General features: G+C 43.3%; 8 protein-coding genes across 8 annotated transcripts; 5 read left to right on the forward strand and 3 right to left on the reverse strand.

The window, feature by feature from the left end:
• The first annotated feature begins 1,027 nt into the window (after positions 1-1,027).
• LOC108136967 lies at positions 1,028-3,902 on the forward strand. The gene is made up of 5 exons (XM_017258458.2): positions 1,028-1,373; positions 1,438-1,601; positions 1,664-1,797; positions 2,309-2,954; positions 3,017-3,902. The coding sequence occupies exons 1-5, from the start codon at positions 1,221-1,223 to the stop codon at positions 3,243-3,245; spliced, it is 1,326 nt and encodes a 441-aa protein (XP_017113947.1). The 5' UTR covers positions 1,028-1,220; the 3' UTR covers positions 3,246-3,902.
• Positions 3,569-5,710, reverse strand: LOC108136966 (coiled-coil domain-containing protein 174). The gene has a single exon (XM_017258457.2). It carries the CDS (start codon positions 5,637-5,639, stop codon positions 3,900-3,902), a length of 1,740 nt encoding a protein of 579 aa, XP_017113946.1. The 5' UTR covers positions 5,640-5,710; the 3' UTR covers positions 3,569-3,899.
• Positions 5,711-5,970: 260 nt separating this feature from the next.
• Positions 5,971-7,018, forward strand: LOC108136722 (SRR1-like protein). Its single transcript, XM_017258045.2, has 2 exons — positions 5,971-6,160; positions 6,214-7,018. Exons 1-2 carry the CDS (start codon positions 6,018-6,020, stop codon positions 6,899-6,901), a joined length of 831 nt encoding a protein of 276 aa, XP_017113534.1. The 5' UTR covers positions 5,971-6,017; the 3' UTR covers positions 6,902-7,018.
• On the reverse strand, positions 7,007-9,268 carry LOC108137032 (transcription termination factor 5, mitochondrial). Its single transcript, XM_017258532.2, has 4 exons — positions 8,993-9,268; positions 7,962-8,940; positions 7,678-7,902; positions 7,007-7,623 (listed from the first exon to the last, which is right to left on the reverse strand). The coding sequence occupies exons 1-4, from the start codon at positions 9,180-9,182 to the stop codon at positions 7,335-7,337; spliced, it is 1,683 nt and encodes a 560-aa protein (XP_017114021.1). The 5' UTR covers positions 9,183-9,268; the 3' UTR covers positions 7,007-7,334.
• A 250-nt stretch (positions 9,269-9,518) lies between these two features.
• On the forward strand, positions 9,519-10,732 carry LOC108137005 (ribosome production factor 2 homolog). Its single transcript, XM_017258502.2, has 3 exons — positions 9,519-9,633; positions 9,693-9,908; positions 9,969-10,732. The coding sequence occupies exons 1-3, from the start codon at positions 9,614-9,616 to the stop codon at positions 10,699-10,701; spliced, it is 969 nt and encodes a 322-aa protein (XP_017113991.1). The 5' UTR covers positions 9,519-9,613; the 3' UTR covers positions 10,702-10,732.
• On the reverse strand, positions 10,690-11,687 carry LOC108137006. The gene is made up of 2 exons (XM_017258503.2): positions 11,551-11,687; positions 10,690-11,492 (listed from the first exon to the last, which is right to left on the reverse strand). The coding sequence occupies exon 2, from the start codon at positions 11,467-11,469 to the stop codon at positions 10,768-10,770; it is 702 nt and encodes a 233-aa protein (XP_017113992.1). The 5' UTR covers positions 11,470-11,492; positions 11,551-11,687; the 3' UTR covers positions 10,690-10,767.
• Positions 11,688-12,012: 325 nt separating this feature from the next.
• Positions 12,013-14,538, forward strand: LOC108137018 (malate dehydrogenase, mitochondrial). Its single transcript, XM_017258518.2, has 4 exons — positions 12,013-12,171; positions 12,342-12,549; positions 13,558-13,754; positions 13,809-14,538. Exons 1-4 carry the CDS (start codon positions 12,106-12,108, stop codon positions 14,346-14,348), a joined length of 1,011 nt encoding a protein of 336 aa, XP_017114007.1. The 5' UTR covers positions 12,013-12,105; the 3' UTR covers positions 14,349-14,538.
• An 8,813-nt stretch (positions 14,539-23,351) lies between these two features.
• On the forward strand, positions 23,352-26,821 carry LOC108136904 (retinal homeobox protein Rx). Its single transcript, XM_017258363.2, has 2 exons — positions 23,352-24,562; positions 25,260-26,821. Exons 1-2 carry the CDS (start codon positions 23,643-23,645, stop codon positions 26,185-26,187), a joined length of 1,848 nt encoding a protein of 615 aa, XP_017113852.1. The 5' UTR covers positions 23,352-23,642; the 3' UTR covers positions 26,188-26,821.
• Positions 26,822-26,845: the final 24 nt, after the last annotated feature.

Genomic DNA, 26,845 nt, shown 5'->3' on the forward strand with positions numbered 1-26,845 from the left:
GGATAACGAAACTTCTAATTTTAACTAAAGTCTCTCTTAGAAACATTTGACTAATCCAACTAAAGACCGTAATTATATATTATTATATTTATTAATTATATATTATAATTATATATTATTCTTAAACATTCTAAAACTGTTTAAATAAAAATTTAAAATATATATTATTCATAGACTACTAAAAAAAAATTAGCTGACAATTTTAAATTTTTATAATGTTCTTACATAGTCAAAATTATTAAGAAAAAATGTAGTTTGTTTGTTGTTTTTAAACCAGCTCCCGCGTTCAACCGGTTCAAATACAGCGCCTGCGCTACCAGATTAAATGCTAGGTAATGTAAAACAAAAATTCTAGGCTGTTACTTAACATATTTTAATATCAGCTCCCGATCTCAACAGATTCAAAAACAGCCCCAGCAGTTAACCAGTTAAAACGACTATTTAACATTCGAGAATTTTACATTAGTTCACTTTTTTCCCGTCAGGGGCGACAATGGTGGATCCCCATATAGTCAAGACACAACCTAAAATTAATTACTCTTAGATGACGCTTAACGAGCTATGCCGCGCATACTGAGACATAGGTGGCGCTTTGGCTATTTGGCTGGTTGAATATATCCTTACTCTCATTATCGCCCCTGGCGGAAAAAAAGTGAACTTATGTAAAATTCTCGAATGTTAAATAATCCTTTGTACAGGTTAACCGCCGGGGCTGTTTTTGAAGCTGTTGAGATCGGGAGCTGATATTAAAATATGTTAAGTAACAGCCTAGAATTTTGTGGCAGTGTGGCAACACTACCTTAAAATGGCAGCTCCTACTTAATATTATTTTAAGCTCTTGTATTATAAATGTTAATGAAATGTAACCGTTAAGAAAATAGCTTGACTATATAAAGTTGATCATTTAAAATGCAGTTTAGATAAAATCACCGCTAACACATACATAATTCAATTTAATCGCAACGTAAGACCGTATTGCGTTACGTAAGGCTCAGGGCTGCAACTGCATAAAGGACGACGAAAGCACGAAAAACGTAAGAAAAAGGACGACAAAATAAGAAGAAGAATTTCGTAGCGGGGTATATTCGAGTAAAATCGATGAATAAACTTTTAAACCTGGCACCGAAAAAAGAAAAGTGCATCGTGCTCACGTGTTAACATTATTTGTACCCGGAACTGAAAAAAAAACGATTCCTGAGAAAGCCAGGACTCCGGGGAAAATGGGAATTACGGAGACTGCAGCAACAGCAACAACAACAACAACCGGAATGGGAGCGGCAAATGCCGTGGAGGGCAAACAAATGCTGTCACTGGAGGCGTTCCAGGACATCTTCAAGCACGTGGAACCGGATGTGCAGATCGATGCCTTTGAGGTAAGGTTTTTGGGTGCGGAAAACTTTCGGTTATGAAATCATTACGAACATGTCCTTTCTGCAGCTGGCCATGGGCTCCGACCGAGGTGACAACTATACGGCCGCCCTGTATCGCATAAAACTCACTGGAAAGCGAAGGAGTCTCAAGTGGGAACAGAACGTCATCTGCAAGGTGATGCCGGAGAGCCTGGTCGCCCGGGAGGCCTACAAGAGCGACAAGCTCTTTCGGTGAGTGCTCCATTGGCCCACATCCTCGCAATATTTCACTCTTATCATCTCTCATTCGACAGCAACGAGGTGGAGTTCTACAACACCATCATGCCGGAGCTGCTCAAATTCCAGGCCAGCAAAACGGACCAGGGTGCACCCGTGTTCAGTGCCATTCCCAAGTGTTATTCGGCCAGGCATGATCTGCTCATAATGGGTAACTATCAATGGCAATATTAATTCCAAGTCTAGCAGATTCTCATAAATGTTTTGAAACTGTATCTTCCGATACATTTCAAACTTTTGATTCAATTATATAACAATAATTTATTGTACAGAACCTGTACAACTAATTATTAGAATACAATATTTTACATTTAGAACGTAAAATAATTTGTAAGACTTATCCATTCTGATTTAATTTGTATTGTTTTTAAGTTGTAACCTACGATTATTTCAAAACGTTTGATTCTATTACATATTTAAAACCTTTAAAAGCTAGTAATAATGTTTTTTGCACAGATCCCTTGACAAGATTTTTTAAATACTATTAAATTTGACGTGAAAAACTTAAATATCTAAATGCAATATTTTTCATTTTAAACGTACTATTTTGTAAAAGAAATTTATCCAAATGTTTACAAAAATGACAATTTTAAAATTAAATAAATAAGACTTGTTGGGACTATATACAATAAATACGTTAATTAATCCCTCATTTTCCGCAGAGGATCTTCGCGAACGGGGCTTTCAGATGTCCGACCGCCATAAAGGCCTCAGTCTGGAGGAGACGCAGTCCGTCCTGATAAAGGTGGCCCAGCTGCACGCCCTGAGTCTGGCGTACAAGTTTGAGAAGCCACTGGAATTTAGCAAGCTGTGCAGCGTGATCAGCGAGGGCATCTTCTGCACGGCCAATACGAGTTGGTATCGAAACTACTACGAGCGCCTGACTAAGAACGCCATTCAGATGGTGTCCGAGGTGCTGCCGGCGGACTCCAAGTATGTTCTGGCCATCAGCAACTTTGCCGAGAGTTCATCCTTCTTTGGCCGCATGGTGCAGTTGGCCAGCGCCGAGTCCCCGCTGGCGGCCATCTGCCACGGAGACTGTTGGGTCAACAACTTTCTCTACCACTACGACCCGGAGGATCCGCAACGGGTGCTGGAGGTGGCTCTGCTTGACTTCCAGCTGATACGCTACAGCTCCATTGCCCTGGACATTGCCAATCTGCTGTACTGCTGCACCACCAAGGAGATGCGGGATGCCCAGCTGCAGACACTGCTCAAAACGTACACGGTGGAGCTGTTCCGGTGGCTGCAAATCTTGTGCACGACATTGCCGAAACACTGCGACACATTGGAGAAACTGCAGGACCTGTAAGCATGTGATATGAATAATGTGATCAACTAATAGATGTTGAATTCGTTTACTGCTCTAGTTTTGCCGAGGAGCTGAAGACTTACGGACGCTTTGCCCTTGGCCTGGCCATGGACATCCTGCCGATTAGCACCTGCTCCTCGGAGGACGCCCCGGATATGTACTTGACACGCAGTGACGATGACGAGGAGGATGAGGGCGCGCCCGCGCTCAATTTTCCACCCAACGACCTGTGCCGCCAGAAGATGTCTGAGATAGTCATCGATATGGTGGACCGGGACATGCTCTAGGCCACACTGCAGACGAAACGGAACGCTTGCTGTCTGCCCAAAACATCAACTACCAATAATAAACCAGCTCAGATAGCGTGCTCCAGTTGATTCTCACTTAACCCTTAGTTATATGCAAGTTAGTAAATATTACCATTAGCATAGCAAGACTTTGTACGTTTAGGGTACCCCCGCTACCTTTATGTTATGTTTATGTAGCAGCCAATTCCACGGCCCTGCGACCCAGTTAACACTTGCCCTTAAGATTCACTTATTTTTCTTAGTTTTAGTTTTAACTGCTAGATGAGAAAACCAACCGAGGCCAATATAGAATAGAATTAGAATTTGTATTTTTTGTTTCAGTTTTTAATTTTTGGTTCCCGTTTTCGTTTACAAACGAACTCTGCTGAATTGGCAAAATTACTGTTTCGGTTTGGAAAAGCAAAATTTCCATTACGATAATCTAATCGATATGGAATTGGGCACAGGGCCTTAACATTCGACAGGAATTGTGAAAATATTTGATCTAGCCGTAGCTAAATTTAGCAAAACATATGTTGAAATTAGCCTAAAGAACCGAGACAATAGAAAGCTTGTCTAGGCGTATTGTGTTTTTCTAAAGTATTCTTTACACAAAGTAATAAACAATAAATGAAGGGTATGCGTTGCCTTAACTTAGTAATCCGCCTTGGCCGTCCAGGTGGCCTTGTTGCCCAGGACGCCCTTGTCGCAGTTGTCGCGCAGGAAGCGCAAACCCGCTTCGATCGAGCGCTCTAGATCGGCCTGGGACTTGGACCGTTTCGCTGTGGGTGATGCAGCGAAGTCATCCAAACCAGGAGGTGGAGGAATGGCTGCACCCAGACCACCACGGATGGAAGGGCCGGGCACTTGATCGTGATCATCATCGTTGCAGGCCGTATAGTTGCGTCGTTGGAACTTCTTCTCCTGCCTGGTGCTGTGGAAGCTGTGAAACTCCGGCTCCTGGCCGCTGTGCCACACCGCTGGCGGCGGTGGTGGCATGCTGCTGAAGTTGCTGCGCTTAAGGGAAACGGGCTCCTGCATGGGAGCAAACTCTGCTTGCCGCTGGGACCGCTGCTTCTCGTTCCACTCCTCCTGGGACATGGGCAGCCGCTCGGCCTTGTACTTCCACTCTTCCTCCGGAGCTTCTTCGCCATCCGCGTCGAGACGAGTTTTGGACACACCAGGCTTGTCCTTGTCCCAATCGCGTACGTGGTCCTTGCGTAACTCCTCCAGTTCGGCTTCCTCCTTTGCCTTCTTTTTATTAATTATTGCCTGCTTTTCCTGCTCTCCCCGCTCACGTTCTGCGGCTTCGGCCGCTGATTCCTCATTCTTCTGCTGTTGCTCCCGCTCGTAGTCCTCCTTGCTGATCGGTGGCAAGCCGTTGCGTGCCCGTATCCTGTTCTTGGCCGCCAGCACGCGGTCGGCCACGAGGCTGTCCCGTTTGGCGCGCATCTCGTCCCGCCGGCTCTGCTCCGCGTTCGTGGCCTTGCGGGCCTCGTCCAGCTCCAGCTGCTGTTTCCTGCGCTCATCCTCGTCCGTGGAGAAGGCATAGTAGCCAACGCCGTGAGTGCGCGCCTCATCGAAGAAGACATCCTGGTAGTGGACATCGGGCTTGTCGAAATTCTCCACCTCTTTGCGCTCCCAGTTCAAGCGCTGCTCATCGTGTTTGGTCATTGTGGACAGGGCATCGCTGAAGACACTTTCCGTGGGCCGTGGTCCAATGATGGGCTCACCATCATCGTCGTTATCGCTGTTGTGGGCACTGCCTTGCTCGCGACTGCCTTTGGTGTCTATCATCCAGTTGGCCTTGGTCTGATCCAGGCGCTCCGGCATGCTGTCGGCCAGCTGCCTGTCGCGTCGCTGAGCCTCTTTTAGGTCCCTTCGCATACACTTTCTTGTGCGTCCCAGGCAATCCACGAACTCCACCTCGTCATCGTCCTGACCCTCATCTTCTGCGCTGGAACTGGAACTGCTGCTGCTGCTTAGCCTTTGGCGGGAATCACACCTCTGCGGCGACTGCTCCTGGTCCGCCTCCTGCTTCTTGCGATTGAACATCACCAGGCAGTTGTCATCGGAGTTTAGGTTGCCGCCGCTGCGGCTCATCCGGTCGTAGAACTTGCTCTTGGCCTCCAGGACGCGCCGGGACTTGTCCAACTGAGCCTGGTCCTCCGCCTCGTAAACCTTGGTGCCGTCGTTGCTGCTCTCGACCTTCTTGTAGCCGCGATCTGTAGACTTATCCTTGTTGTCGCTGCTGCTTTTGCTGGGCCGGAACTCAGTGGCGGATGCCTTGGTGGCCTTGGCCAGTCTGACTTCATGCTGCTTTCTTAGCAATTCCGCCTTCAAGCTGAGCAGCGAGGAGAGATTCACACTGATGGCTTTGTTTGGATCGTTCATGGTAAGTGAACAAAAAATTAAATACAGCCGGCGCAAGAAGAATCAGAGGAAACAGCTGATACACTCAAAAAATCGGATAAATATTTATCCGGTGTTATTTTACATACTGCAAACTATTCATATTAAGTTGAATTGATATTTTGAGATTTAATTGTGATTTTAATTTCCATGAAACTTAAAAAGGATGAATTAATATATTTTTCAATTTACAACACACATATTCTTATATAATATTAAAACCAATTAAAATAAATCAAATTGGTTATAACAATTTTGATACGAAGGGCTGTTTTTGGCTGTGTATCACCGTACTTCCAGACAAATGGTCACACTAAGCGAGGTGCATAGAAGAAGACACATGTTTATTTACCTTTTGGAATGTCGAACTCTGGTCAGGATTTCCAGGTGGTAACGCGCAAGAAATGGATGGCCCGCAAGTGCCTCAGGCGACGGGATCGCCACAAGTCCGAAAGCGACTATTTGAACGACTGCCCGGATGTGGATTTGAAGAAATTCCAACCGTAAGTATGCGAGCAACACACAGTCTCTGAGACCAACAGCAAAATTGTTTCAGACGCCTGGAAAACTTGTGCACGGAGATGTGCCAGAGCGACTACTTCCTAGTGGCCATGGAAGCACTGCAGCAGCAGCTGGAAGGCATTAAAAAGCCGCTGGAACGGATTGTCTGCCTGGGTCTGGGACCCTTTTCGCGCACCTACCATGCTCTTCATCAGGCTGCCTTTGTGATCGGGTTACAGCGGCACCACAATATCAAGGAGGCCCTCTACTTTGATCCCGTCTTCAGGGATAGCGAAATGGAACTGATTCGCCTGTTCGACGGCTGTGTAATGAGCGAAGACTGCGCAGGGAAACAGGAAGCGAAGGTGCCTACGCTCTACTATCTGCCCCACTGCCCCTACGCTCTAATGCACAACATCTTGTGGTCCAACTGGAAGAGGGAGTCTTTACCCAACGTTTTTCTCATCTCAAACAGCTTTGAGATGCTGACAATGACGCGGAGAAGCCAGGATGATCATATAACAAGAATAGTGGAACACTGCACAGAAACACCCTTGGAGGACGACTACGAACACCACAATGTATTCAATGACTTGTCGTTGCACACTTTTCCCGGGGCATCCCTGCCAGCCAACGATGACGAAACTTTTTGGACAAGATGCGCTCCCTTGAAGGTAAACGAGGATGAGTTGATCACGGAAACGGAGACAAGTTTCGCCGGTCTTAAGTTGGAATCGGAGTAATTTTAGTTCTCTTTGTAAAGCTGTTTAAGGGCACTGCCAATAAAAAGTGTTTACGGTAAATTTAGAAAAGTTCTTATGCTTATTAAAAATAATAAACATAATATGTTAAACTATCAATTTTATTTATGACGATTATTTTTTCTGGTGATGAGCCAAACAAGCTAAGAGTTGTATAGAAGGCTGTCGGGTGTATAGTCTAATTACCAAGAAGCTTTGAAGCAAGAAAATGAGAACTATCAAAAAGATAAGCCTCAAATTTCCGGAATCAAAAAATGTACGGGTTAGAACATTAAGATTTCGAAATATTTAGCAATTGAAAATTGAACAAAACTTTATAGAACAAATTGGGAGGACCCAAACTAGATTTCAAGTTGAATTTCATTATTTTTGCCAATTCTAATAACAAACTATTTACAAATTTTATTGGTGGCGCCTATAAATGCTGCATGACCAGCTTATCGGCAGGTTTCACGCCGTACTTGTAGACCTTGTTGAGGCTCTCGGGGAAGTCAGGCAGCAGATTGTTGAAGTTCTCCACGTGATGTGTGTGTTGCTCCGTCCAAATGCCATCGCCAGTGAAGTGAAACTCAGATTCGATAAGGTAGAGAATGAGAGTTAGGATCTCGTTGTTGCTTAGTGAATGGAAATCCGCCACAGGCAATTGAAGTTCTTCTTGGGCATCGGGCAACTGCAGCAGAAGCATCTTTTCTTCAATGCGTTTACTGGCGGATGGGATGGTTATAACATAAACTTGTTAAAGAAACCATATCACTTACATGGGATACAAAAGCAAGTGGATGTTGTCAAAGATCTCAGTTAGCTTAAACTTCTTGCTGAGGAGGTACTCCAGGCACTGTTTTACGTGCAGCAATGGTATATGGCACCAGTTTGGATGACGGGAAAGCAGATTGCGCAGTACTTGTACATCCTTGGACAAAACGTTGCCCAAGTATACCACAATATCGCGGCCTTTAGTGCGGTCTGAACCATCTCTTGCAAATCTGCAATGTGCAATGGAGTTATGTGATGGTTAATAGCTTGGCACTTCATAATTACTCACTTGGCAAACGCCTCAGAACCGCAGGAGAGGATATGAAGGGAAGCGCAACGGACCCTTAACTGATTGAGGTAATCTAAGCGCAACCGCGCTTTGTTTTGGTAGTGCACCAGTCGCAGCACTCGCGGATTGGTGCCGAGCACCTGGAACTCCTCAATGTCCTGCAGATCCCTTAATCTTTCCAGCACCGTATCCGGTCCCAGGGTGAGCACCTCCAGGCATCGCAGTACAGCATCCTCACTGATGCCAAACGCATGGACGTGTTGCAGGGTTTGCTTTAAGCTATCGCAGGTGGACATCAGTATCTTGGGCCGACGGAAGCCGATTTCACGGATGTCCTGCGAGTCGATGGTAGGTATCTCCCGCAGAATGCGTCGCACATTATCTGCGTCCGAGTAGAGCAGAAAGCCATTCTTCTTCAGCCGCTCGGCGGTAAAATTTAGCTCCTTAGTCAGAAGCTCCACAGTGTCCTGCACGGCGCGGAAGCTCTTGTGGCGGACCCGGGAGTAGACGCGCCACATCTTCTGCAGGTCGTTGTCGTCCATTTGAATGCGTTCGCGCAAGTAGGCGTTCAGCAGGGATTGCCTCAAGCCCTTCAACGTGATGCTTTCGCTGTCCAGCTCCCGCATATCCACCGGCAGGTTAATGTCCGTGAAAAACCCCGCCAGACGCTCTGCCACCTTCACATCGAAAGGGATATAGTTCTGCGCCTTGAGGACTTCTATCGATTTATTGACCACGGTCACATATTTGGCAAGCGTTTGGATGGTCACGTTGTGGAAGCCGCACTCCTGCAAGACACTGTGCCGGTTAGCCAGCGTGGTAGCTCCGTAGTAGATTATCATTGGCCTGCCCAGGATGTCATCCACGCTGTATTTCAGGTCTTTGAGAGTGTCGTAGGAGTTTAGGAGGTCCTTGCGCTTCACCGTCTTCAGTTCGGGGTGCTTCTCTAGGGCAGTAGCCCAGGCCTTATAGTTGCTGCCTATGAATGAATTTTATTAAATGCACAAGCCTTCTTTAAAGTGCTGGCTTACCCAGGGTTTTGGACAAATAACTGGCATTTAAAGGTTCCTCGAGCGGCAATTCTACTGTTGAGGGCTTTGGCAGTTTAGGGTTCTGTTTCTCCTGTTTACTGGCAGTCCTTTTTGAACTGGCCATTCCCCGGGTCAGCTGCCCAAGGCTCCGGGCTAGCAAATGCGCTTGATTCTGGCCGTTGCGCAGCATAATTATATATACATTATCAAATGTTTATTTACAACCGACGAAGAAACGTACTGGGCGAACATGTAATTGTTATTCAAGGTGAATACCAACTTAATTCGGGGCGAATGGCTACATTCTTGGGGGTGAAAGGCAACTGTTGATTGTAGTTTGAGATGACATTTGTAGAACAGAAAACAATTCAAAGTTTATAGGCAAATTGCTTCTAACGTTTTCTAGACTTAAGACTTAAATTAATTATTAAAATGTAGGGTAGATTTTTTGATAAAAACATTATTTCATTTTTGATAAAATAAAAACTATCGATGCGGTCGACTAGAGCCAAACCGTCATTACTATCGATAGTGTCATCTTTAGTTGCGCAGCGTCTTTACACGTGCGTGCCTGAATTGTACTTTATTTCGCTTAGTTTTTAATTTAGAACGCGTACTAATATGTCGCTTTTACGCATCAGGTGAACAGCACACCACAATCTAACAAAAAACAAAGAAATGCAACTGATTTTAATTTCAGGAAACCCAAAACCCGCAAGGGAAAGAAGGTGCTGTTGGCCAGGGAGCCGCAACTAATTGAATCCGCCCGCACTATGCTCTTTTTGGATGGACGGAAATGCGGTGGCAACGTGAAACTGTGCATGAAGGATCTGCAAGCGCTGAAGAAGCCGCTGGTGAAGATCCTAAACCGCAAGAACGACATAACACCCTTTGACGATCCCTCCTCACTGGAGTTGTAAGTTTCGTTAACCCAAAATAGTGAACTCTTAATCGTAAACATTACTTTGGCCGCCAGCTTGACCATGAAGAACGATGCTGCTCTGTTCTCGTTTGGTTCCACATCGAAAAAGCGACCAGACAACATCATCCTGGGCAGAATCTTTGAGAACGAGGTGCTGGATATGTTTGAGTTGGGCATCAAGCGGTATCAGGCGATTTCCGAGTTTAAGAACGAAAAGATTGGTGCCTGTGTTAAGCCCTGCCTGGTGTTTAATGGCCCGAAATGGGCTCAAACCGAGGAACTGAGGCGCCTACGCAACCTGTTCATCGACACTTTCCAGCGTGAAAAGGTGGACTCGATTCGCCTGCAGGGTATCGAGCACGTCCTCAGTTTTACTGTGACCGACGACATGAACATCCTGATGCGTTCGTACCGGATTCTACTGAAGAAGTCCGGCCAAAAGACGCCGCGCATTGAGCTGGAAGAGATTGGACCATCGGCTGATTTTGCCATACGTCGCACTAAAATCGCCAGCGAGGATCTCTACAAGCAGGCACGCAAGCAGCCCAAGCAGCTTAGGGTTGGCAAGAAGAAGAACATCAGCACGGATGCTCTAGGCAACACCAAGGGACGTGTCCATCTGGGCAAGCAACAAACGGGATCCATTCAAACGCGTCGCGTCAAGGCGCTGCGCAAAACGCCCGAGGAGAAGAAGGAAAACCGCCAACGCAAGAAGGTTGCTCTGAAGTCAGCCGCCGCCGAAGCTCTGGCCGCCTCCCAATTACAAGGCAATCCCTTTTCTAGTTAGCTTTAGTAGTAATAAATTGGTCCAGATTAAATTAGCGTTAACAAGATTGTGAGTTCTGGAGTCATATCAGTGTATGGCATCGACTATGTTGCGAATGCGCCGCGTCTTGGACTCGGCCAGCGCGTCCTCCAGCGTTTTGATCATGTGCACCAGACTGCTGACATCGGTCTGCACCAGCAGATCTTTCCGATGCAGCCGCTCGTCCTCCTGCATGGCCTTCAGCTCCTGTTCACTGCGTCCAGATGTGTCCACGGCCAGCAATTCGCGGTTTTCGTTCTTCGGTTCGGTGTGTAGGTATAGCTTCATGGTCACCACCACATGACACTGCTCCAGCAGACTCCGTGATGCGGTGCGCACCTCCAGTCGCCAGTCCAGGTTGACCAGCCGATAGGCACGTATGTTGGCTGACTTTATCGAGCCCTCCACAAAGTTTCGCTTGCTGGTGACAAATTGTTCGAGGACCTCCAGCACATCGTCGCCGAGATCGGGAAATGTCTGGCGTAGGATCGCCTGCATATTGACGCAGTCACCTCCCACCCGGGTGGTTACGCTTATCAACAGGGATATAAGCGCCTCCACAGCCTGCTGCACTGCCTCTGCGCTTCCCGAATCCGAGTACTTCTTGGCCAACGTCTCGTAGCGGCTGGGATTGGGTCCATTTATTAGGTAATCGAAGGCGGACTTGCACAGCTCAACCACATCGCCAGCAGGTCTTTGCAGCAGACTTAAATGGTCGTGTTGCTGTTTAGTTAGGCGCAAGGATGACATTTTTGTGGTTCAGTTTGGGTTCACTAAATAATGAAAATGAGAAATTTATGAGGCAGTTAGTTATTTATCTGTGAAGCTAACCTTTAACAGTTTGAATTCTCGACTACTTGGGACTTCAGTTTCATATCTTCACTTAAAATGCAACTGCCAGAGTTTAGTTAATAAACAAAAACAAAAATAAATAAATATCTCCGGCTCAATTGAAGAACAGTGCTGAAAAGTGTCACAAGTACCTGCAACTAAGTTGGCAGCTCCCGTTGACTGTTAGTTATTTAGTATGTCATCGATATACGCAAGTTTGAATTCAAATTTTGATTTGCGACCCGGCGTGGTCCAATGAAAATGAGTAAAGCAGACACCCCTCCAGAGTTATTATAAAATATAACTTAAGATTGAATAAGTTACATATATTTAATTTAGTCCCTTACCTTCGAACCAAAACAACTATTTAAGCAAAAGCTTTTAGTTCAAGAAAAAGCTTTTTATTAAAGCAACCCTGTTCACCCCCGCCACCGCAGCAACAACAACAACAATGTAGATTTGCAAATCTGTTTCATTGGCCCGTGGGATTTTGCTGGCAGAACTGCTCTCGTTTAATTGTTTAACCAATATTTTGTACCAAAAAACCTTGCAAATATGCTGAAGCAAGTGACGAAGCAATTGGCCCTGCAGGGAGTGCGCACCTTTTCGGTTGGTCAGCAGGTGAGCCTCGTATCTAGCGAAATCCCGGCCAGAATCGGCCCAACACCACTCCACTGCAACTGTTTACGTAACAGCCGGATGACACTGCATCTAGATGCAGAGCCTATAAGAGCCTATAATTATGAAACCTGACATAACAATGGGTTATATATTTCCCAATTTCGATATAGAACAACTACAAGGTGACCGTTTGCGGCGCCGCTGGAGGAATTGGCCAGCCGCTGTCGCTGCTCCTCAAGCAGAATCCCCTGGTCACCGATTTGGCCCTCTACGACATTGTGCATACGCCTGGTGTGGCCGCCGATCTGTCCCACATCGACACCAAAAGCAAGACCGCCGGATTCATGGGTGCCGACCAGCTGGGCGATTCCCTGAAGGGTGAGTAGAGGGCAGGGGCCGCGAGTGAGGTTATGTGACTAGGGGCTGCGAGTGGAAAATTTGCAAAGAGTGGGAGGGGGATTGGTGGGGTGAGAAGCGGCGGGGGATAAACCGACGGCTATCACTCGTTATATGCACTAATTTGTAGCTTAATGGTTTAACTTTAGTATATTTCAAAAACTAATTTATTAGTTACTATCACCAAATTTTGATATGTTAATGGTATAAGTAAATGCTAACTGAGCTGTCGATTTTTTTTTGACTTTAGAAGCATAATATAAATGTTTTGTTAAATGTTTACTGCAAAGTATGATTTCTCATTCTATAATAAAATCAATAGAATAAAACTAGTGCTGTTTTCCTCTGTAATTATAATTAATTTAAATTACCAAACACTTCATCAAGAGAAAAAAAAGCAGAAATAAATTTTTATAATAATAATTATACATATTATAGAATATAAATATTGATGCCATTTGAGTCGCATACTATAAAAACTTATAGTATACTAGAAAAAATGTTATCGCACCAATCAAAAAATGAATAATTATTAGAAAAAATAATTCAAAATAAAATTTATATTTTAGCTTTGATAAACAAAATTATTATTCTTTTATTTTTTTATATTGTTTAGCAAGTTAAAGAAGAATATTATATTTATTATTCTATAAAAATTATTTAAAGAAAAAATAACACAAAATCCAAAAGTGCTTTTTATAATAGCTAAAATAATTTTTTATATAAAAATAAAATAAAATCATTAATTTTCAAAAAGTTAAAAAAACTTGTTCCTTCAAATTAAAAGCTTTTTCATGTGATTTGCATGAACCTAATTGTATGCTCTGATAAGATAAGCCGCAAAGAGTAAAGGTTATTGGTTTTTATAACGACGTAATCAGAAGCAGGTACTTATCAGGGCAGTAGCCACGGAGATTGAAACCATAAAAGATCAAAGCTCAAAGTGTGTCCGGGCAATTAATGACCAATATGTTTGCCTACCTTTTGCAGGATCCGATGTGGTCGTCATCCCCGCTGGTGTGCCCCGCAAGCCCGGCATGACCCGCGATGACTTGTTCAACGTGAACGCTGGCATCATCAAGGACATCTCCAACTCCATTGCCAAGAACTGCCCCAAGGCCCTGGTGGCCATCATTACCAACCCGGTGAACACCTGCGTGCCCATCGCTGCCGAGATCCTCAAGAAGGTGAGATGAACCAAACCTTAAGAGACGGAATTCTTATACCTTTTGTACATCCAGGCTGGAGTCTACGATCCCAAGCGTCTGTTCGGTGTCTCCACCCTGGATGTGGTACGTGCCCGCGCCTTCATTGGCCATGCCCTGGGTGTGGATCCCCAGAGCGTGCAGATCCCCGTGATCGGTGGCCACTCCGGCGTCACCATCCTGCCCGTGCTGTCCCAAAGCCAGCCGCTCTTCAAAGGAAACCAGGACACCATCGAAAAACTGACCGTGCGCATCCAGGAGGCCGGTACCGAGGTGGTCAAGGCCAAGGCTGGAGCCGGCTCCGCCACCCTCTCGATGGCCTATGCTGGCGCCCGCTTCGCCGGCTCCCTGCTGAAGGGCCTCAACGGCGAGAAGAACGTGGTCGAGTGCTCGTACGTTCAGTCCACCGTCACGGAGGCCACCTTCTTCTCCACACCCCTGGTGCTGGGCAAGAGCGGCATCCAGGAGAACCTCGGCCTGCCCAAGCTCAACGACTACGAGAAGAAGCTGCTGGAGGCCGCCATTCCCGAGCTGAAGAAGAACATCCAGAAGGGCATTGACTTCGCCAACGCCTAAGCGACTCTTGAAACCCACCATCCATCCCCAAACCGTGTACTTCATTAGCGCCCATTGTGAATTGGCATACTTCCCTTAGCAAATCTTTCGTCTTAAGTCGACGTGTCCAAAGATAAAACAGATCTACGCTCAGTGTGTGGTGAACAATGAAACCAGTTGATATCTGAAATAAACAAACGATAAACTTGGATCTCTTACAGTGTTTGGTCGGTATGGTTCGGCAGGGATTCTTTTTATAAATTAAGAGATTTTCGTATTTATTTCACCTATATATTTTATCGATACATTTAGAATAGGCAGTTCCATCAATATAATTGAAATTTTACTTTGTATTATAACTTTAAAGGTCGAGATTTAAGTAAAAAGAAAAGATCGAATTGTTTTTACAAATAGTTTTTCTATCACCGAGTTGTTATACTGTCTCCAAAAAAGTATTCCAACCATGCACATGTGCTTGGATCCGTTTCACAGATTCAATAATACCCCCAGAGCAAACGTTCATGTCCACTATACACTGCTCAAAGAGATGGAACCTTCTGCTTGACTTGATTTTGATACATGGTATTCGCAATCCGCCAATTTCGTCAAGTGTAGGCTACACTCTCGCAAAGCAACACAATGCTCACATGCATATGCCCACACAGGCACAATCAATTAAGCTTCGTTAAGATCAATTTAAACTTGCCCGCATGTCACGACGGTCCCCTTCCGACGCCCATGACCAACCCCCTTCGGAATCCCTTCCATGACTACGTTTCAGAATCCAGTGCGTACGTATTTCGGAATTTGTTTTTCATCTATATACAAATATATGTTAGTCGAATATTTTTAAGAATGTATTATGGCATTCCTATATTGTCTTTATATGTGGAATTTTTATGACTAGCTTTTTTATTTTATTTGAATTCCGAGTTGTTGTGATAATAGATCGCATACTTTTATTGTTAAGTTATTTCGGAGGAAATTTACACCTTCTTGTAAACTGATATTAGATTATGAAATCTTCTAATATTTTAAATAACTTTTTTCACAGATTTGTGTTAATTGCGAAGGGGAGTAATACTATGAAGACTGAATTTGGAGAGCCCTTAAGTAATATTTTAGTTCCTACAACTTCGCTTTAAAAGTAATCAAACAATCATGTTGCGTTATAATTTAAATGTAATTCAGTGTTGCTATTTAAGATTTAATCTTGGAAATGTTTTGGAAATAATCATTGTTTTTCCGAATTAGGTTTTTTATACGGTTTTTGATTTTAAACCCATTTGTGGTAAAGTCATGCATGGGCAGCAATGAAATTTTAACAATTTACAAGTTTAGAATTTTTTGAGATTAAAAAACTTGTCAATTATTCATTAAAACCATTAAGTAAGGGACTTAACCCAATTACGTTTTTCCACAACTTAAAACTACTTCCACATTGATTGGCACTTGTTTTACCAATTAAAATGCTTGGCACCATCTCGAATCAAGTAAATTGGATTACTATTAGACAATTTGATTTGTTCATTAAACCCAAGACGATGCAGAGCACCAGAGCCTCAATAATTCTAACCTATTTAGCCGTAGAGAGAGGGTGGGCATACACACCCCCGACTTAATTATCGACGATCGAAAGGCAACGATAACAAGACCAAAACAATCAATTGATACAATTCCATTCATGAAATCAAATCGAACTGCAAGCGAAAATCACGGAGCGCGGGAGACAATTTGATAGGCCAGTCGGTTCTTTGGCCCAGCTCCAGACAATTGGCAGAATGCTTTTAATGAAATAATGAGCAGGAATCAATTTTCCGACGCCTCGGATACAAATTAAATTGCCGGCCGGCATTTTATATTAAAACAAATTACCAGACCCGGGAGTGTGTTTTTGAAATCGACCTTGTAAAATTTTATTTAATTACAAACAATTAAGTCGCCACACAGGCAGCAGCGCCAAAAACGATAAGTGACTTCCACCAGAAAGACAGTGTCAAGTGCAGTTACAACAATTTTTATTAGTTAATTATTATCGTACTACGCGTTCGAGTGGTTCATTCAATTTTATTTTAAACATCAAATCTGCGCCTATCGATTTGTATTTGACACAGAGCCAATAATGTTCCGTTTCCAACACTGCTAAGCTGCTACTGCTTCAGAAAAAAAACGCATAATATTAACCATTTAATTAAATATTTCAATGATTTTTATACCCTTGCAGAGGGTATTATAATTTCAGTCAGAAGTTTGCAACGCAGTGAAGGAGACGTCTCCGACCCTATAAAGTATATATATTCTTGATCAGCATCACTAGTAGAGTCGATCTAGCCATGTCCGTCTGTCAGTCTGTCCGTCTGTCCGTCCGTTTATATGCAAACTAGTCTCTCAGTTTTAAAGCTATCTGCATGAAACTTTCCCAAAAGTTGTCTTTCTATTGCAGGTAGTATATAATTCGGAACGAGCCGGATCGGACGACTATAGCATATAGCTCCCATAGGAACAATCGGAAAAATAAATGAAAAAAAATTATAACTTTGCTGTTTTTTAATTTTTTGTTTAGTTCTTCGACGTTTAGTAATGGTTAAATATTTCTGATTTACGGTTTAAATTTCATCAAAATCGGACGACTATAGCATATAGCTCCCATAGGAACAATCGGAAAAATAAATGAAAAAAATTATAACTTTTCTGTTTTTTAATTTTTTGTTTAGCCCTTCGACATTTAGTAATGGTAAAATATTTCCGATTTACGGTTTAAATTATATCAAAATCGGACGACTATAGCATATAGCTCCCATAGGAAGAATCGGAAAAATAAATGAAAAAAATTATAACTTTTTTGTTTTTTAATTTTTTGTTCAGTTCTTCGACATATAGCAATGGTTAAATATTTCAGAATTATGGTTTAGATTTTATCATTATTAAATCGGACGTCTATATCATATAGCTCCCATAGAAATAATAAAAATATATTAAATAACTATCAAATAATTGAGTTGCTAATCATCATAGCTTCAATGTTTTTAAACATATACGCAGTAAATCATAATTTTAATGTTTTCAAAAATGTTGAATTCTTGCAATAGCTGCAAGGGTATATGAACTTCGGCTTGCCGAAGTTTGCTTTCTTTCTTGTTTTTTTTTTAATGTATGCATAACTGCCAAAACAAGATTTTTTTTGAGTTTAAATATTTTTCTTGTAAATGAGTTTGTATTTAAGTTGTTGCAATACTCCTTTTACCTCTAAAAAAAATTAAAAATAGTTCTAGCTTGTAAATGAGTAACTTTTAAATAATAATGACCCGATCTTTCTGGCTTTTTATTGTAAACTCTAGTCTAGTGTGAACGGAGCATAATGTTTTTTATGCTTTTAATAAGCAGCGCTGGCTGATAAATTCAAAAACAGGATAACAATTAGCAATGCCCGGGCATCGATTTCAATTGCATAACACCACAAATTGGTCTGGGACAGCGATCGTGCCGCTTAAGTTATCAGCCGCAGCTGCAGTGCAGCACTCCCACCACTCAGCCGGCGTATTAAATGGCGCCTTCGCCTTAAATAAGTCACAATTGTCGGCAATTAATTTGAATTGCGCGCACTGTGTTGCGATTTTTCGTGCATCCATCGACAGGCGGCCCAAGACCCAAAGCCAATTACACCGGCCAGGCCCAGCGGTTGACATCTTCAGTTATCTCCCTATATGCCCCATATATGGTGTCTGATATGCGCTAGCAATTGTGATTGCCTTTAATTTATTGGCGTCCTCTCTCACTTTCCCTTTGATTGCATTAAGCTTTTAGTGCGATTTGTGGGTGGGCGTGGCGTGGGCGTGACGCGAGTGTGGATTCGGGATTTGGAAAGAGTTAAACAATTTTCGTAAAGTGTTTATCGTAAAGTGTTAAAAAAAAAAATAATGTACGGCGTGTAAAAAAAGAAGAAGTTCAACAGCGTTTTCGAAAGTGGACTTAAAATTTGGAAATTTTTAAAACGTGTATCTATTTGTCTTTTTGGTACAATAATATTAATATTTTTAACTAGAAATACAAGTGTTCCTTAAGTAATTGCATCTTAAAAATGAATCTTGTAAAATCTTTATACTTTGTTTAATAACTACAAAAACATAAGCCCCTTTGCTTGTGACTGATTTTCAAATGTCAAATCTTTTTCTAATAATTGTAATATTTAGAAGAACCATTTTTTTTTTGCTATGTCTATTATACTTTTTTTTATGAACGTTATAAGAAAATAAAACCAAATTATTTATAGCGTAGCCATTAATATATAAAGGATGAAGACTAGAGTGTGACATACACTGTTTTATAAAACAATTGCTTTAAAAGAAATAATGTAATAAAAAACCAAATTCCCTCCATAATTCTTGAACTCTGCTCTCTGGTACAGTCATGCCCAAAAAAATCTCATGTAAATGATGGCAAATTCATAAGGCAGCAGAAAGCAAAATGCATAAACCAATTTGAGTCGACGTTTCTGATCGTCGCTGGTCGGCTGGGTCAGATGTCAGATACGTATATCTGAATACGAAAGCCTCTAGCATCCGCCCCCCTGTTCGAGTGTGCATCATGTAAAGGGGGTAGACTGGCAAGAACAAGAACAGTAAGTACCAGGCAAGTGTGGACCCCAAAGTGCCATGGAGAATTAACGAAACGAAAATGGGTAAAAAACTATACATCTTTGTCAGGGCAGAGGCAGAATATACCAAGTGGATGGATAGGGGAAAAGCCCGGCTCCGGGTTCGGGTACGTTTACGATTACGACTACGGGTCGACTTGCAGACTTTGTCTCGTGGGCAGTAGATTTCGAAATGTACACTGAAAGCATACCCCTCTGGGATAAATACTTAATTTATATTTGAAGCTTTACGTTTACTAAAATTATTTTATGTTAAATATTAATATAAAAATAAGCTAAGAATCTATAGACCCTTTGGAGAAATTTTTTAAAAATATTTAAATTTTGAAATTCTAATGCTGGACAGCCTACCCATTTATAGATCGTCATCGCTCAGTGTGTTCATGATCATAAGTCGAGGTTTTTCCTTCTTGTATGTTTTATTTGTTTTCGCTGAACACTGAGAGCGAGAACAAATAGCGACAACCGAGGCAGAAGTGGAACTAAAATACAAAAACTATTTGATATTTTATGCGGGATTTAAATTGATCTTAACGAAGCTTAATTGGACGCGTCAGTATGGGTGAGCGGTGCTCTGGACTCTGACTCCGACACGACTGAGAGTGCGCGAGTGTGTGTGTGAGCGGGGCTTGAGCCCGCCATATTGGAATTTCGTTGTGCGAACTGATCGCAATCGCCGAACCAAGTAAACCCGAAAGGGAATGGGCGAAACATGCATGGCACATTGCGCACTGAATCGTTGCCACATATAGTAGATATATACATAGTAGATATATGGGGAAAGGCATAACAAAATGTCGTCGCTGTTGTCGCTGCCTCCGCTGATATCGTAATACAATGTGATAATGTCGCTGTCACCGAGGATGAGAGAATGTCGGTGATGCTACTGCACCGAAAGAAAGTAGGTGCTCAAGTTCTTAAATAAAGTTTACATTATTTTAAAACGAAAAATATTAATGAGTTCTTAAAGATTCTTAAAAATTCTCATAATATTTTATACTTCTTGTAAATGCGAATATAAATGCCGAAAATATTTTGAAGTCAGTTAAGGAATCAACCTTATATAATTTCAAGGGAATAATATGTTTTGCTAATAATTTTTTCTGGGTGTTGCCGTTGTCAGTGTTGATTTTTCTTCTGAGGATGGACTGTCATCTCGGTGGGACAAGTGTGGATGCGATGATGATGATGATGGTGGCGATAGGCTTGAGTATCTGTCTACCCCTCATTCAGTGTATCTGTCTGTCTGTCCGCCTGTCTACCAGTGTGTGTATGTTAATGGTTATGGAAAAAATATGAAAAAATATTCAACAAAAGCTTAGGCGCTCACTTTGCCGGGAAGCGACAACTGTACCGAGAATTTTCAATAGATGTGGTTCTTAACAAGCCCAACTGAAAAACACTATGGAAATACTATACTATACTACTATATACTTTTTATCTTAATGTTAAGTGAAAAGGAGATATCAGCTAACAAGCTACTCTCCATTAACTTGGATATGTAAATACGGATTTCTATTTTATGAAATGAAAAGACTTTTTATCATCAATATATTGGATAGCCCAATAACTTTAGACATTAAGACAAAACTTATATGGTGGAAATAAGAAAAAATCATGGAAAAACAAGATCTATACAAAATGAAGATCCTTAGACAAAACTTTCACCAATTTACCCGCAATTTAAGGAACTCTTTTTCGGGCTAATTAAGATGGCATCAGCTGTCTGCAAAATCCCCGCTCATTTATCTCCTATCTCTTTGGAAACCGCCTGATTACCTTTATCCTGATATAACCTCCTTAAGTTCAAGGTTCAATCGTAATTAACTTTTGATCTTACTCAAGATGCTATCATCATTGCTTGAGTTTTCTCCCTGACTGTGTCCTTGCTGTTTCCCGCAAACCCCTTTTCGAGTGTTCGATCCCAAGCCCACATAATTGGCGCATTGGCTAATTCAAAATATTGTCTGATTATTCACACGCAACAAGAGTCCGACACCGACCCCGACCCCGATCCCGTCTCCTTGCCCTCATGGACCATCCCTCCCATTCCGGGTCGCGACCCAGTACCCACAGTATGGGGTGTATTTATTTGTTTTCATCCTTCGGCTATGATCGCGTGTCCCGCGCCCATTCTCAAAGACCTATATTTCGATTCCAATTCCGCTGCCCGCATTTTGGAACCTGCAAAGCCGAAAAGTATCGAATTGTCCGGCTCTGCCTGTGTGAAAGAGATTTTATGTAGTTTCCGAATGAAATTCGGTGGGTTTTATTTTTCTTCTTCGAGGATACGATGGGAACATTGTCGATCCTTTGTGAGCTCCTGGGAAGTTGAAGTTTCTTTGCTGTTTTCACTCGACTCAATGCGGGCTTGTGTTTGCTGAACTTTTTATTTTGATTTTAAGTCGATATCTACTTTTTTTAAAAGCTTGTATTATTTAAAATAAAAAAAAACAAAGGATATAAAATTAAAGAAAAATAAAATAAAAGTTTTTGGCAATTGTTCACAATAGATGTTGAACAATTGATAGAAGGTTTTTTTCTATATGCCTCTTTTTATATTTTTAAAATGTCTATAATATATATTTTTATCAAATGGCTAAGAAATATTTTAAGCCAGTCTTATTTGCAACGTAAAAATATACTTTGCACACTTTTTTTTTTTAATATTCGGTATTTTTCTGATGAAGTTCTAAAATTCAGAATGTTTACAAATTTTACAGCACAACCCTCCGTTTCTTTAAGATCATTGATCTCAATCTCTATATAAATGTAACATTCTACCCACTTTCACCCTCCTTGACTTCATCGACCCACATGATTCTGCATCCTTCTTCCCTCCCCATTTAAATGCCCCGTGAAATCTTCAGATCTATCCAAATGAGCCATAACTTAGCCCCTGACTAAGTGGCCACCTCGCCGCGATCGAAGTACCAGCATTTGGCCAAAAGGTCATACGCAACTCCGGAACGGAGTATGAATATGCCAATCCTTCAGAGGGTGACACGCGCTGTGGGAACAACACGAAAAGAGAGTGGGAACAGCCAGAAGTGGAAGACGAAGGTCGCAAGCGTGCCAAGTCCATCCCTCACAGTGGTTGCAAGTTCGGATCGAATCACCCTTATCATTCCAATTGGAACCCTGACCACCAGCGAAATTCCTCTGCTCTCGAACGAGTAAAAAGTTAATTGTTCGTTCGACATGTGTGACGATGAAGGTGGATTGTTTGGGATGACCATGGGCACATGAGGTGGTTGTGGAATAGGGGGCCAAACTCTAAACTCTAAAAGCGAAATGTTCAGTTAGAATGGTAATAATTTGCATTCTTATCTCTTATATATATAGAACATGTATCACATTTGTTTTCTGCTTGTACTGTTAAATACTTTTGTTTATAAAGAGGCTGTATCATCGAACATGAAGTCATCAACGAAAGCAAACCATGATTTATATAATGATGAGTCCGAAAGGACTTCAGCTTTCTAGCTTATTAAATTAAATATAATCAATGTGATGGCTTTGTTAAAGCTGTAAAAGATCATGTAAAGTTTTGGGTTTCAAATTAATCCACGATTAAATTATCTTCAAACGAAATTTTGTTTGTCAGTCCTCTTAATTAATATTCTGATTCCACTACAAATATTGCAAATTTGATCAGAGTTTTTTAAAAGAGAGAATTAATTGTTAAGTTTATAGCTTTTCGAGTTTTCTGGGCTAAAGTCATGTTAAGCTTTATCTGATTAAAAACATGGCATCCGAAATAATCTTAGTGTTATACAAATAGTACAATTCTTTTGTTTTTTATGCTGTTCCCTTATCAATACCAAAAAATTTTGTGTAACTTTAAATAATTTAACAAAACCTGAAAGAGGTATTTAAATTAAAAGCTGTGAGCAATTTAACCCAAGACCTAAATTAAATGTCTTCCAATCTTTTAACATTCTTCTTGACTGAACCTGGATTTCCTAAACGTGTAAGCAACCAATCCCTTGGAGTCCTTAAACTGATTTTTAAACTGAGACCTTAAAGAAACGAAAGTGCCGTTCCCAGGACCCTCGACTCTCGTGCTTTTCCGTTCCCAGAGCGTTGGGATCTGCTGGTAGCGGTGCGCATCCGAAGCTGAAACCAAAAACTGGACACAGGCAGCTAGACCCAGTCGGAAAAAAGCAAAAGAAGTGTGTATGTAGGGGGAGACCACACCCCGAATCGCGAGGGAAACGGAAAAGTCACACGCGCCAGCATGAAATGCATAGAGCAGCGGGCAGTCGCTCCATCTCGCTTGCGCAGCGGCAATGGCCGCCGTTGGAGCGATGCGATTGGTCGCTGCCGGCGCTGCTGCTGCGCTGCCTAGTGCGCCGGTATAAAAGGACAATCATCGCCAGTAGCCGAGTCAATTAAGGCCAAAGACTCGAGCGGTGAGCAGGCGCTATCCAAGCTATCAGAGTGTGAATTATAGTAACTGACAAACCAACAAGTAATGTTTTTGCCAAATGCAATTAAGTGATTTGCAAAGGCAAATTTAAAACTCACCAGTGAAACAAAAGCAAAACTAATTATATCAAAATCTCGAAACGATCAATGGATTATAGACGGCTCTAGCCAAAGTTTAGCTAGTGGTTTTTGTGAGTAGTGATTGTGTCTTGAGGATAAAGATCTAGACGATGGAGCACGACAGCTTCGATGATCCCATTTTCGGGGAGTTTGGCGGCGGTCCACTGAACCCGTTGGGCGCCAAACCGCTAATGCCCACCTCAACGGCCATGCATCCCGTGATGCTGGGCAGTGTCCACGAGTTGTGCAGCCAGCAGCAGCAACAACGACTGCCCGACTGCAACACCATCCTGCCGAACGGAGGAGGAGGAGGTGGAGGAGGGGGAGGATCAGGACCCGGAGGATCTCCCAACTATGTGACCAAACTGGATTTTGTGAACAAGATTGGCTGCTATTCGCCCAGTCAAAAGTACGAGTATATTAGTGCCCCTCAAAAGCTGGTTGAGCAGCAGCAGCAGCAGCACCACCACCAGCACCATCAGCACTACACGGCCACGCCCCCGCCCAGCCACAATGGCATCCTGCTGCACAAGCAGTCTGCCCAGCAACAGCAACAACAGCTGGTGGGCATCCTCGACTATCATCCGCTCAATGGCAAACTGGACTACTCCTCCTCGCCCAAGGACCAGTACGAGCCGCAGCAACAGCAACTGCAGCATCTGTACGGCGGCAGTCCGCATCATTTGGATCATCTGGATCATGGCAGCGATGGCCTGCTCCAGGACTCCTCGCCGGTGATGATCAACGGAGGATCCGCGACGGGCAAGCTCAAGAAAAACTCACTCGATGAGATGTGCCCACAAATGGAGGCAGGTGGACCAGGAGTCACGCCACCAACTTGTTCCTCGGCGGTGGGTAATGGGGTGGCAGGAACAACCAACGGTACCGCCAACTCCACTTCCACTGCCGCCGCCGGCGGCCAGGGGGCGGCGGTCACAGCGGGAGGCGTGGCAGCTCCTGCTCCGAAAAAGGATAGCAACAGCAGCAAGAAGAAGGGAGATCCCAACGGCATCAAGAAGAAGAAAACGAGGTAAGCAGACGGCACACATAATTCTTATCGTCTGTCAATTAATTTAACGACGGGAAATCAATGAAATTATGTGGCCCACGATGATAATACTTCCTATTTATAACGGTAGCCACGGGACGTATGAGTAATTTCAAGTAAGGATATGGCCAAGGCCCAGGGGGAAGTCCATGCAATCTGGGGGGCTAATTTGCTAATGAACTCAGTCAACGGAGGTGGATACTGCTGCAGAGCCCTACTGAACTAACTTTTATAGGAAAAATTTAATCTTATTATGATGGTAGGATAACAATGTATATTGTTGTAGATTTATTAACATTGTCATTGCTTGGGATATGTTAGAGCTCTGAATAATTTTAAAACTGTTTAGCTTCCGCATCTTTTAAAATATTCATACAATTAAAGTGTTATCCAAATACTCGACTGAAATAAATATCATGAAAATGCATTCATATTCTGTTAAATTATTATTATTCATTAATTTGAAATTTAGGAATACACTTTAGAAAATCCCCACTTAGTTAGGTTCTGTCACAATTATGAACTTATGATTTTATACATTTTTTAAAATGTACTTTGAAAGGTTGTTTACCTTTTGTTAGAAATAAAAAGATTTCCTGCCGTAAAATTATTTAGATCCTATGAAGATTCCCAGCCCAACTAATAATTAAATCATAATTATTTATTCTTTTTATTTTAGAACCACCTTTACGGCTTACCAGTTGGAAGAGTTGGAGCGCGCTTTCGAGCGAGCTCCGTATCCGGATGTCTTCGCCCGCGAGGAGCTGGCCATCAAGCTGAATCTGAGCGAGTCCCGAGTACAAGTGTGGTTCCAGAACCGACGGGCCAAGTGGCGCAAGCACGAACCACCCCGCAAGACGGGCTACATCAAGACGAGCACGCCGCCGACGGCTACGCTCAATCCCGGAACTCTAGCCCCCCCGTTCACCAGCTATCCGCAGACGACGACGGTTACGCCGCCGGGCAGCATGGACAGCTGGACCAGCTACCAGACGCCCTACGAGCTGACGCCCCAGTTCAGCCTGCTCTCGCCGGCGGCTAGTCCGTATGGCACCTATTCCGGCCAATACGGAGCCTATGTCCACGAAAGCCAGCTGTTCCCGATGCGGCACTACGAGTACGGCAGTCCGACGCGCATGGAAATGGGCGCCACTTCCGGTTCGGTGGCCGGAAACGGAGAGGAGGCGGTCGCCAATGGCGGAAGCTATCAGCCGGCGGAGCTGCAGGCCGCCCAGCAGCAGCAACATCTGCCCGACGGCACTCTGGTCACCGTCCATGCCCACCAGCAGCAACAGCAGCAACAGCAGGCACAGCAGCAACAGCAACTCAACGGCAAGTACCTGAGCGCCGATGAGGCCAAGTATGTGCATCTCCAGTGCCATCAAAGTGGCGCCGGCTTGGAGCTGAGTCCTGGCGCCAGCTGCCACCTTGTGGAGGCCCAGGGTCAGCACTACGTGACCACAGCGGCGGGAGGAGCTGTATCCGGGGGGACCAGCAGCGATGACAACGACAGCGGCGGCATGCAGACTGTGATCAAAAGCGAGGAGGCCGCCCAGCAGCAGCAGCAGCAGGCACAGAGCTACGTCCTGCCGCCTTTTTTGCACTAAGGGAAATGCTCACACACCGGCGACAGCAGCAACATCAGCGGCGCTGGGCCACGCCCCCAAGCCTGTCGAGCGTCCGCTTTCGGCGGCCATACTAAAAGGGGCGTAGGGTGTGCAGCATTTCAACGTGTGTGTTTCCCCTCGACTGAAAGTGGGTCTCCAGAAATGCAGTTACCAAAAGCCAAAGCCTAAGAATTAGTAATATTTTACATCACACCAGCAGTTTACTTAAGTGTAGATTAAATCTCAATGAATGATCATGAGATTTTGAACCCAACTGCTTTTCAAATTAGTCAATTATTAATCAATGCTTTGGAAAACATTATTTAATTCAGTTAACACTCTACCAGCAAAGAGTTTTTCTGGCCAGTCCCACTCAGTACCACTATTTTCATATTGCCATAGGTTCCTTTTAGGTTTAATTACGCAAGTTGCAACAACAACAGAATCAATAAGTCTTGCCAAAACTTAACGCGGTTTTTGTTCAGTCTAAGTCTAGGTTAATTAAGGGTCAAGGGTTCAGGAAACGAGAGCCCCACCCCCAGAATGCATTCCAAATGTGCCTTACCAAACGGGTGACGAGAGGATTCCCAGCTAGAACCTCCGTCCCCCAACAAACTTAGTTGTAGTTCCCTACGCCTAAGTGAAACCCCATTTACTG

Source organism: Drosophila elegans, unplaced genomic scaffold (genome assembly GCF_018152505.1).
Source record: "Drosophila elegans isolate 14027-0461.03 unplaced genomic scaffold, ASM1815250v1 contig_476, whole genome shotgun sequence".
Taxonomy (NCBI): Eukaryota; Metazoa; Arthropoda; class Insecta; order Diptera; family Drosophilidae; genus Drosophila; species Drosophila elegans.

Coding starts and splice junctions, on each gene's coding strand:
- LOC108136967 (XM_017258458.2), top strand. CDS start 1,221: ATGGGAATTACGGAGACTGCAGCAACAGCAACAACAACAACAACCGGA. Junction 1,374..1,437: donor TGCAGATCGATGCCTTTGAG/GTAAGGTTTTTG, acceptor TCCTTTCTGCAG/CTGGCCATGGGCTCCGACCG. Junction 1,602..1,663: donor AAGAGCGACAAGCTCTTTCG/GTGAGTGCTCCA, acceptor CTCATTCGACAG/CAACGAGGTGGAGTTCTACA.
- LOC108136966 (XM_017258457.2), bottom strand. CDS start 5,639: ATGAACGATCCAAACAAAGCCATCAGTGTGAATCTCTCCTCGCTGCTC.
- LOC108136722 (XM_017258045.2), top strand. CDS start 6,018: ATGTCGAACTCTGGTCAGGATTTCCAGGTGGTAACGCGCAAGAAATGG. Junction 6,161..6,213: donor GATTTGAAGAAATTCCAACC/GTAAGTATGCGA, acceptor AAATTGTTTCAG/ACGCCTGGAAAACTTGTGCA.
- LOC108137032 (XM_017258532.2), bottom strand. CDS start 9,182: ATGCTGCGCAACGGCCAGAATCAAGCGCATTTGCTAGCCCGGAGCCTT. Junction 8,941..8,992: donor TTATTTGTCCAAAACCCTGG/GTAAGCCAGCAC, acceptor ATTCATTCATAG/GCAGCAACTATAAGGCCTGG. Junction 7,624..7,677: donor CACTTGCTTTTGTATCCCAT/GTAAGTGATATG, acceptor CCCATCCGCCAG/TAAACGCATTGAAGAAAAGA.
- LOC108137005 (XM_017258502.2), top strand. CDS start 9,614: ATGTCGCTTTTACGCATCAG. Junction 9,634..9,692: donor ATGTCGCTTTTACGCATCAG/GTGAACAGCACA, acceptor TTTTAATTTCAG/GAAACCCAAAACCCGCAAGG. Junction 9,909..9,968: donor GATCCCTCCTCACTGGAGTT/GTAAGTTTCGTT, acceptor TTTGGCCGCCAG/CTTGACCATGAAGAACGATG.
- LOC108137006 (XM_017258503.2), bottom strand. CDS start 11,469: ATGTCATCCTTGCGCCTAACTAAACAGCAACACGACCATTTAAGTCTG.
- LOC108137018 (XM_017258518.2), top strand. CDS start 12,106: ATGCTGAAGCAAGTGACGAAGCAATTGGCCCTGCAGGGAGTGCGCACC. Junction 12,172..12,341: donor CCTTTTCGGTTGGTCAGCAG/GTGAGCCTCGTA, acceptor ATTTCGATATAG/AACAACTACAAGGTGACCGT. Junction 12,550..13,557: donor GCTGGGCGATTCCCTGAAGG/GTGAGTAGAGGG, acceptor TACCTTTTGCAG/GATCCGATGTGGTCGTCATC.
- LOC108136904 (XM_017258363.2), top strand. CDS start 23,643: ATGGAGCACGACAGCTTCGATGATCCCATTTTCGGGGAGTTTGGCGGC. Junction 24,563..25,259: donor ATCAAGAAGAAGAAAACGAG/GTAAGCAGACGG, acceptor TTTTTATTTTAG/AACCACCTTTACGGCTTACC.